Source organism: Mchenga conophoros, linkage group LG1 (assembly GCF_057382185.1).
Source record: "Mchenga conophoros isolate Kocher_MC1m ecotype Shallow Benthic linkage group LG1, M_conophoros_male_GT1.1, whole genome shotgun sequence".
NCBI classification, from domain to species: domain Eukaryota; kingdom Metazoa; phylum Chordata; class Actinopteri; order Cichliformes; family Cichlidae; genus Mchenga; species Mchenga conophoros.
The window spans coordinates 18706179-18715870 of NC_140526.1; the positions used below are offsets into that span (position 1 = coordinate 18706179).

General features: G+C 38.4%; 1 protein-coding gene across 1 annotated transcript; it reads right to left on the minus strand.

Annotated features, from left to right (window-relative positions):
• Positions 1–2325: 2325 nt before the first annotated feature.
• On the minus strand, positions 2326–7727 carry rhcga (Rh family, C glycoprotein a). Its single transcript, XM_085268659.1, has 11 exons — positions 7426–7727; positions 6542–6734; positions 6285–6435; positions 6019–6166; positions 5762–5928; positions 5541–5678; positions 5058–5194; positions 4594–4718; positions 4249–4322; positions 4076–4149; positions 2326–3983 (listed from the first exon to the last, which is right to left on the minus strand). Exons 1-11 carry the CDS (start codon positions 7652–7654, stop codon positions 3950–3952), a joined length of 1470 nt encoding a protein of 489 aa, XP_085124785.1. The 5' UTR covers positions 7655–7727; the 3' UTR covers positions 2326–3949.
• Between the last annotated feature and the right edge of the window lie 1965 nt (positions 7728–9692).

A 9692-nucleotide genomic window follows, 5' to 3' on the forward strand; every position in this document is an offset into this window, starting at 1 on the left:
AGTCCAAGGTAATACATTGTCAAAGAGGCATTAAGAGGTAGGATCTGCCCCACAACAAGAATCTCGTTGGATTGTAGTTGTGCTTCTATACAGATCATATAAACAGAGACTTAGCTGCAGATGTGAGTAGTTTTTTTAGGCCTACAAGTTGCTGAAATATAAATAAAGCTATTTAGTAAATTGGAAAAAAGAATACACAACACACACACAAAATACCAGTATCCTTCTTACAGGACATAAACATAGACTGGCTACTCGGTATAAAAGCTGATGGTCAACAATAAATGCTGTTGAGATACTTTATTGAGGCATACTGCTAGAATCAGTAGCGGTTTTAGATACGGGCGACACGGGCGGTTGCCCGGTACTCATGCTGCCCTGACGTCAACCAGCGCATATTGGGAATGGTACAGGCACCGATTGGTTTTCTATCGCCCATTTGCTGGGAGTAAGGACGCCCTTCGTTTGCGAGGTGCGCCTGCTGCTTGCGGCGCAGAGAGGAGAGGGCGGGGCGGCGGGGGATTTTCTGACCGGCTGGAGCAGCATCTAATAACCAACTCGCAAAGTAAAACAAAATAAAAACAAACCAACAAACACGAAAACACCAGACATTATAATACAGACTTATAATTTGCACCGATGTTTTTTCGAAATTCTATACACGAAAAGTGAGCGCGAGAGCCCTCGGTGCGCCTGCTTGCTGCTGAAGTCAAAGTAAACTTTATTGTCATCTCCGCTACATACAGTCCAGTATATAGAGAGACGAGGCAACAAGGCTCCAGTTACAGCAGTGCAAGTAAACAAACAATATATATATAAGAAGAGTAAGAAAATAAATATACACTTCAGGACCAGGGGTAAAGGGATCAATAACAATTTAAAATTTAAAGTTTGATGATTTAAAGTCTCACACACAAGCCGTTGAAAGGGGAGGAGGGGTCGGCTGCTTCCAAATAGAGCACATTTCATTCATAATGTAAATCCAAGCCCATTATGTATTCATGATTTGAATCCTGGGTTGTGTGAAATGCACCCTAGACAAAGTGAATCTGTGAACTAAGGTGTAGGTGTGATAGATTATGTTGTGGTGACCTTCGAGTTGGGGGGGTGGGTGTTCATACTGGAGTGCAAAATTAAAACCAATGGAAGATGGACAAGAAAAGTTCAAAGCCATCAAGTCCTCAGTTTAGAAAAAATAGAAAAGAAGAGGAGCAGAAACGAGCAAAAGATACAGGTATGCAGATGTGTCATTGGATAATGGCAGGTCATCCTGCAACAATCAGAACACTTTATTAATCCCTAAGGAAACTATGTGAGTTACAGTTGCTCCAAGACAAAATGGTAAAAATAGCAACAGTAACAGACTAAACTCCAAACAATACATTATGTTACAGATTTTAATATTAATTAGTCATTGTCAATTGTTGATTCGTCCTGTTCTCATTGTATGACGAATTATGATGGTTGTTTGGTAGCCGTTTGCATACTATGCATACTCTCTCTCTCTTCATATGTGTGTGTGTGTGTGTGTGTGTGTGTGTGTGTACAACAGTTTTATATTAATGTACAATCCTTAATATGTTTTGTGTGTGTGTGTGTGTGTGTGGGGGGGGGGGGGGGGGGGCAGAGGGAGTTTCGCCCAGGGCGCCAAACTGGCTAGGACCGCCACTGGCTAGAATATTTGTCACAGTTATTTTGTTGAGTGAGAAGCTGCCTTGTGAAAGGTCATGTGGATGCAGTGGGCTTTACATTACATGGCGTGGCTACACTAATCAATCCACATTTTTTAATTAACATTCGAAGTGAAATAAGGGTCATATTGTTTATCACTCAACCTTGCAATGGCTCTTTGCCCAAACAGCTTGAGAGTCACAAGTCATGGGCATTTTATGGAATACGTGTACCAGCGTATTGAAATATAAAATATGAGTATTTTGGTAACTGTATTTCGTTACAGTTACCGTTTAAATAGGTGATAAGTAGAATACTTTGTTGAAATACATGAATTATACTACAGTATTTTCCTGATTCCTATGTTAGGCTATCCCCTCTCTAATTTCAGTAATTCTATGCATTGCCAGACACCCAAACAAACACGCAATAAGAGGCTCTAATGTAAGCATCCTAATAATGTTGGCGCCATCAGTTACAGAACGTACCCGAAGCCAGCACAACAGAGCCAGCAGTGCACCGGCAGAAATGCATTTCTTACTTGGAAATTCCGACACCACTTCACATTTAAAGAAGAAAGGGACGGGTGAAATCTGACCGTGCAATGCAAACTTTGTTTATTCATGCAGGCCTATATGACAGAGAATGTGCATCTTCTTTTTGTTTTCATATTTTTTAGGCCTACAAGTGGCTGAAATATAAATAAAGCTATGAAAAAATATGTTAATATAACTGCAAAACACACAAAATACCAGTATCCTTCTTACAGCACATAAACATAGATACTGGCTAGTTGGTATACCAGCTGATGGTCAAGAATAAATGCAGTTGAGATACTTTATTAAGGAATATTACTAAAATACTCTACATAGTTATTTTGTTGAGTGAGAATCTGCCTTGTGAAAATCCCCATATTCCAGAAGGCCATGTGCTTTCTGGACGCAGTGGGCTTTACATGACATGGTGTGGCTGTATCTAAACGTTTCTTAACTTCATCTAAAAGAAGACTGAAAAAAAACTTGCAGCTCCAGTCATTTATTGATTTGGGTGAGCTCATTCTGACTTTATATTCACTTGGCAATGATTACTTATCATAATACAAATTGGACGGCACATATTTGCCTAGAGGTTATTTAGACATGCGAATAGTAAAGAAATTCTTATTGTTTTCTACTGAAAATACATTAATTTTTCATTTTGTTCGTAATACTGACCTAAAACTATTCCGCTCACAAAGGTTGTAATGATCAACAATGTTGAAACTAATTTAGAGAGCTGTGCATTTCTTCACTCAGCACACTGGGAAAGCAGTTTGTTTTCATTCCATCAAACTGACACAAGCTTCTTTAATATTTTTTGGTCACACCATTTCCAATAAGTGTTAAGTCTAAATAATCTAAGCACCTTTGTGTTATTAAATCACATTTTAAGATAGTTCAGTACATTTAGTGGAGTTGAAATCCTGTAAAACGATCAAGCAGATGAGTCTTCAAGATCTAGAACATTTCTCACAAACTAAAAATAACAATAATCATGTTTCATTCATCACACAAATGTTATATTAGCATTGATTCCCTTACCGCATCAGTTTATCCAATAAACTGAATCCATAATATGCCAGAAGTAAATCAAGCAAGTTCTTACATACAATCTTACATTCTTTATTGGAGGTAACATTCAACAGCAACCAAATTGCTAGAGGTTGTATCATAGTTACTATAATTAAAACTTCTAAAGAGGCAATCTGCAATTTATGCAGCAAACTAATTGTTGAACTATATGTACATAGCGGCATATAGTTAAAAAGCTATAAATTATTTTATAGAAATAATTCAACTAATAACAATACACAATTTGTCTTTGTTATTACAGTTTTGGCTGCACAATAATATTCCTCAGTGCATAATTAGCTTATAGACAGATTATCTTTTACATGTACTTGGCATTCTGAAGTCAGAATGATATATGTTGCTTCCAAAGTGAAGGTAAAAATCAACATTTTGAGAACAGTTTGAAGCTCCAGCAGCTTTAAAAACCTTGATTCCAAATAATATTTTGTTGAATTGGACATTTACTGATTATTTTATGTTGTTTTAACTTAAAGCTTCTAATAGCTGATAATAGGCAACTACATGAGACATAAATTGTGCAAAACAATACTTGTATATTAAAACATTTTCATGTGGCTTATTTTCCAAAGCTCCTTCATCAGTTCATGTTTATCAGCTGCATAAAGTTCATGAGGATATAAAGGGGACTGGACTCCTGCTGCAAGTCTCTAACTTTCCTCCAGAGAGAATTGTGACTCATGTCTGTGAAAGAAAAGAGGAAAATGAGTTAACAAGAATTTCATGAGGAGGAGGAAGTGGTAAGTAAGGAGGACAGTTAAAGTTTCTGAGCTTACGTGTCTTGGTGCTTGTTTATCATGTGGTTGTTGTATTCCAAAACAGGAGGGATTGTCTCTTCATCCTCAGGAAGCTGGAACCAAAAGATGAAATCAGAAAGCGAACCAAAATGAACCAGTATTTAAAGGCCTGCATAGTCAAAGGGCAAGAACACCATCTAGTGCAGTCTCACCTCCCAGTACGCTTCATCATCAAAGCAAAAGTCATCAGCAGGATCTCCCCAGAGGGGAAACCTCAGGATGAAACCTTTAAAAAGAGAATATTATATCATTAAGATTTGTTACTTACATTATCCTTGCCTATCATAGCATTGTTCACTGTAAATTTTATACTTAAAAAAAATAAAAAAAATAAAAAAAGGTGTCTCAAAAATAGTCACAATAGCCTTTCCTGATTTTCATTTTATCTAGTTTTCTTAAAATTCTGCATAAATGTTGTTTTTAAATACTTCATGGAGTTCTTTAAAAAAGAAATAAATCTTTCCAAGTGAAAGCAAAAATGATGTTATGAAACTCACCAACACAGACTCCTCCAACCAGTCCAAATGCAATTGCTACACATGTGCCAGCAGCCTGGTAGGCTCCCTGCGTTGACATAGTCCTGTTTTCAAACTTGCCACTCAAGCCAAATGTCTCGACCAGCCTGCACAGGAAAAAAAAAACAACAGCAAACAAACAACAACTCTTGAATTTCGGTGCATTTTCAACACATCACAACTTGTGCTGTCAGCGTTAATCTCGCTAAAAAAAAATAACCGCATTAACGCGGCAACTCTCCGTTAACGTCATTTTAGTGAGATTAACGCTGACAGCACTAATCATAACTGAAGTAGAAAGTTCAAATGTCACTGCATAGTTAATGTGAGTCTTTCAAAAAAGGAGGCTGAATAACTGGGCGTGTGGATCCCTAGAAGTAGTCAGTAAACAGGTCTGGTCAGTTTTTGAATTCCAAGTTTTATGTGTATTCGCGTTTGTCACTCACCCCTCTCTGCCATAGACCTCTTCAGTAGCTGCTGCAGCAACTATGGCACCTACGAAGCCACCGAGCATCCCTGGCACGGCATGCAAGTTGTGGATGCCACATGTATCCTGGAGCTTGAGCCTTTTCTCCAAAAAGGGCTGAGAAAAATAAAGTCACAACTAATTAGCAGTCTTTTTTTTTTTTTTTTTATTAATAGCCTGTGTCAGTGATCTTTTATTCATCAATTTGTCAATTGGATGGCATCAATTTCACAGTCACCACACCTTGCTTCCATTTATTGTAAAGTATTCATCCTATACTTAATATTAAAACCATGCAGTGACTGCTCTTAAAATTCTTCCTCATTGTTCTTATCAGACTCCTGATTTCCGCACAGCAGTTTTTGCATGTCACTGCTTCTTTCTTTGTTTTTCCTATGATAACACCAGAACACAAAAATCTCTCAGAACAGAAGCTAGGGGGTTAAAGAATGGCATCACTCACCGTGACATATAAGTACCCAAAGGTGGAGATGATACCACAGCAGAAACCCACAATGATTGAACCGTAAGGAGTGATCATAAACTCTGCTGATGTCCCCATTGCAACCCCAGCAGCCAGAGAGGCATTCTGGATATGTACCTGTCAGATAAAAGTGGAACATTAGCGTTCATAAATAAGTCAATTTCATAAGCTTCTGTATCATTTCCCTTTGTGTGCCATACCATGTCTAATTTTCCTTTCTTTTGACCCATACTGGAGATGGCGAAAGTGGTAAGAACACAGGCAGCGAGGGAAAGGTAAGTGTTGATGACTGTTCTATGCTGTCCAGCACCGTGGTTTGTGATGGCCGAGTTAAAACTGGGCCAGAACATCCACAGGAACAGTGCACCTGCAAGGTGTAAGAAAGGCAAGGACACATGTTAGGTGGGTTAAACAAAATACAGAGTTTGGCAAACTCTGTAATTTTCCATTTACTCACCAATCATAGCAAACAGATCAGAGTGGTAGACAGACCCATTGAGACGTTTACTTAAGTTCAGGTTTGGTCGGTACAGCACCCAGGAGATGGCCAAACCATAGTACCCTCCAAAGGTGTGAATGACCATGGAGCCACCAGCATCTCTGCACTGTGAAAATAATTACGCTTTTTTAAATGGGCAGAAAAACAGAACTGCAAATCCCCACAATACAATTTTTAAACTCTGAAGGAAAGTTCAAATTTTTAATGTGGCTGCCGAGACTCACATGAAAGAGGTCAAGGATGATGTATTCCTCCACAGCAAAAAGTGTGACACCAAATAAGGTGACAATCATCAGCTGGACAGGGCTTACTTTCCCCAGGAGAGCCCCGTAGGCGATCAGAGATCCAGCACAGCAGAAGTCAGCGTTAATCAGACTGAAGGAAAGCAACCACAGTTCAAGCCGGTTATTAACATTTACAAGTTAAAGAATGTGGTTTCATTTTTGAATTACATAACTCACCAAGGAGCGATGGCACTTACCTCTCAATTCCGATGGTGATTTTTCCAGTGACGGGGTCCAAACTGTGGAACCAACCTTGCATGAGGAGAGCCCACTGTAGACCAAAGGCGGCGATTAGAAAGTTAAATCCCACGCCACCGAAGCTGTAGCGCTTCAGGAAAGTCATGAGAAAGCCGAAGCCTACAAAGATCATGACATGGACGTCCTGGAAGCCTGCAGAGATTTAAAAAAAAAAATTTCAGTGTTTTTGCGATCCCACCTGCCTTTTATTATTATTATTAATATTGAGTAAAACAGAAGGAGTCTGAAATGTTGTTTAACACTTTATTTCTTTTTTTTTTAAGTTATATTAATATTTCCAGTTTAATGTAAACTCTTCTTTAAGGATGTCAGCACGTAGATCACTGGGCAGACAATCTGTTAGTTTCTCAGGGACATTGCACATTACAACATTTTCAGTAGTTAAGTACTGCCACATTACCGCACATAAGCCTGAAAAAAGTATGTTTTATTATTATCATCATTGCCATCATTATCTTTTATTACTATTTCCAGCTTTTTTCCCCCTGTGGCATACAAAAAAAAGATACCTTCTGTAAAAGTATTCAGCCTTTGAAAGTAAAAATGATTATTATCATTATTGTTGTTGTAAATATTGGTGGGGGAGGAATTCACCGTCATCCCTTAGACATCAGTGGAAACTGCCAAAGATCTCAGACAACAGTGTCTGCTTTCACAGCATTAAGCGAGAAAACACGGCACTTTTATTTATTCACACATACATGTATCCCAAAAGTGCATGCATGCATGTCCGAGCTACGTTTAGCATGCATATGCTACAAGTAGCAAATGCACTTGAAAATAAAAAAGAGATTTCTTAAAGGCTGTCTGTTGTTGTACTTACTTGGATATCTGAAGTAGAAGTCATTCTCAATGTTGCTGGTGATGTTATGACTCTTTTTGAACTCATGCCATCCTTTTTCATCCGATTCCTCGTCATACCGGATAAAAACTCCAAAGAGAATAACCATAGCAATCTGCCAGACGAAGCAAACAGCCGGTAAACTAACACGTATATAGGTGTTGTTCTGCGGGCCGAAGAAATTTCCAGCTCTTTCACAGCAGTTTCCCATCTTGATGACTTTCTTCTGACGATGCTCTGATCGCTCCTCAGGTAGGGTCCTCACTCAGCTGTGACTTCAAGCTGGCTGTCAGCATCTTATATATTGTGAACTTTGGGAGGGGGTGCGACTCTCTCTACCACTCACAAGCAAGGTGTGTGCTCGTGTTATCTTTCATGAGCTAAACCACTCCTTACCTGCTGCTCTGCTCTTCCTGTTAAAAGTAGGGGACGTTATTCCTAGAACAGGCAGCAGGAAATAATCAGATTGCATCACTATACTAACCCAGTATGACTTCTTAAAATGCCATTATATCAAAGTTGTCCAATGGGTTAAAAACAGTAAATATTACACCAGAAGCTATATTTGCAGCCGGAATAAAGAATACTACTGCTTATTTAATGCTGCACTGAAAATCAGTTATGTGTGACAGCCGTGTGCTCTGTCCAGGCATGAAACTGGCGTCAGGTGAACACACTTGTCAGTAAGGGTTATACTACATTGTAGAGATTCATACTCAATTTAGGATTCTTTTTTTACCAAATTCTTTTTTTTTTAATTTCTTTTACAATTTTTTATTTTATGTAACAGCACCATATCTGCCATGCCCTTTACTGCTCTTTGAAACAGTGTCTGCTTTCTTGGGATGAAGTGAGCAAACACAGCCTGTTCCCAGTTTTATACTTGAACATCAATTTTACGCGGCCGAGCTGACTAAAGCAATGCAAACCACCTTCCTCTGTGCACTGCCCACATCCTTGACATGCAAGATTAAACATCAGCACTCTAATATTTAGTCTGTAAATCTGCATAAAGCCACCTACAATGCTTTTGTTAGTTTTGTGTATGTGATGCTTTGCTCACTGTTTTACAGTGAGTAAAGGGTGCTGCTGACTGTTGTCCCCTCAGTGCCTCACATGTCTAATGCTTACAGTATCTGGATACGTTTTGTTCTCACTGTGTTTCCACGTTTTGGTGATTATCTCATCAAAGAGATTCCAGTTTAAGGACTCATCATGTGCTGGGTAGAAGCTCTCTTGCACTTGAGTGACACATGCAACATTCTTGATTGTATCTGGTTTCTCTCTTCAAAGATAATCCACCTTCTTCAACTCGTTATGTAATGCCCTGAGCAATCATATAATCACATTTATATCCTCCAGCAACATATGAGACATTATTTGTATAGAGCTTAACAGGCCTCATAGACAATTTACCTTCCTTGCATCATAAGTCAAGTACAAAATATTGGAAGGAAATTTCTTTCATTTAGGTGTATAAGTCATCATATCGTAATGTTTTGAGGGTGCTTGCGCTGTAACACACTGCATTGCATATGTATCCTTATACAGTGCTCTGTTTTGATGTGGAATAAAACTAATTCAATCAAATCTAAAGTAAGGCTTCAATATGTAAGTTGAGCATGTAGTTCATAAAGGCTAAAAAAAATTCCACATACCAAAAACCTTTTACTTTATTGCTTTATCCGAGTAAGAAGAAACAACAACAATCTGTATTTTGAGCAAGCAGCAGTTTATGATATACACATATACATATGTATGTATGTATGTATGTATGTATGTATGTATGTATGTGTGTGTGTATGTGTGTATGTATGTATGTATGTATGTATGTGTGTATGTGTGTGTGTGTGTATGTGTGTGTGTGTGTGTGTGTTTTGGTTATGTAGTCGCAGCATTAATTTGAAGTCCTGACCATTTCCATGTTTTTATGTTATTTTGTTTTTTGTTTTAATTGTGTTGGTTTGTTAATCTGTTTGACGCTTATCTATAACTCAAGCATAAAAAAAGCACCTGACTCTGGGGATGAAAAGCTATATATTTAGGCACTTTGTTATTAGGAGTCTGCTACCATTTGTTTAACTGAAAAATAGCAAAACATGCACGTTTGCACATATTTCGAGAAATAAAATAATTTCCTAGCACAATATAAAGAAATGAGGGACGACTGGCAAATTATCCTTTCCTTGTCAAGACTGCTAGCTGACATTGTCGCACACAGGGATCTTAACTGGCAGCAGGGTGGCATT

Excerpts from the sequence above, each read along its gene's own strand:
- rhcga (XM_085268659.1), bottom strand. The coding sequence starts at position 7,654 with ATGGGAAACTGCTGTGAAAGAGCTGGAAATTTCTTCGGCCCGCAGAAC. Across the intron at positions 5,679-5,761 it reads AGAAAGGAAAATTAGACATG|GTACATATCCAGAATGCCTC; the intron begins GTATGGCACACA and ends TTTATCTGACAG. Across the intron at positions 4,323-4,593 it reads GGTTGGAGGAGTCTGTGTTG|GTTTCATCCTGAGGTTTCCC; the intron begins GTGAGTTTCATA and ends CTCTTTTTAAAG.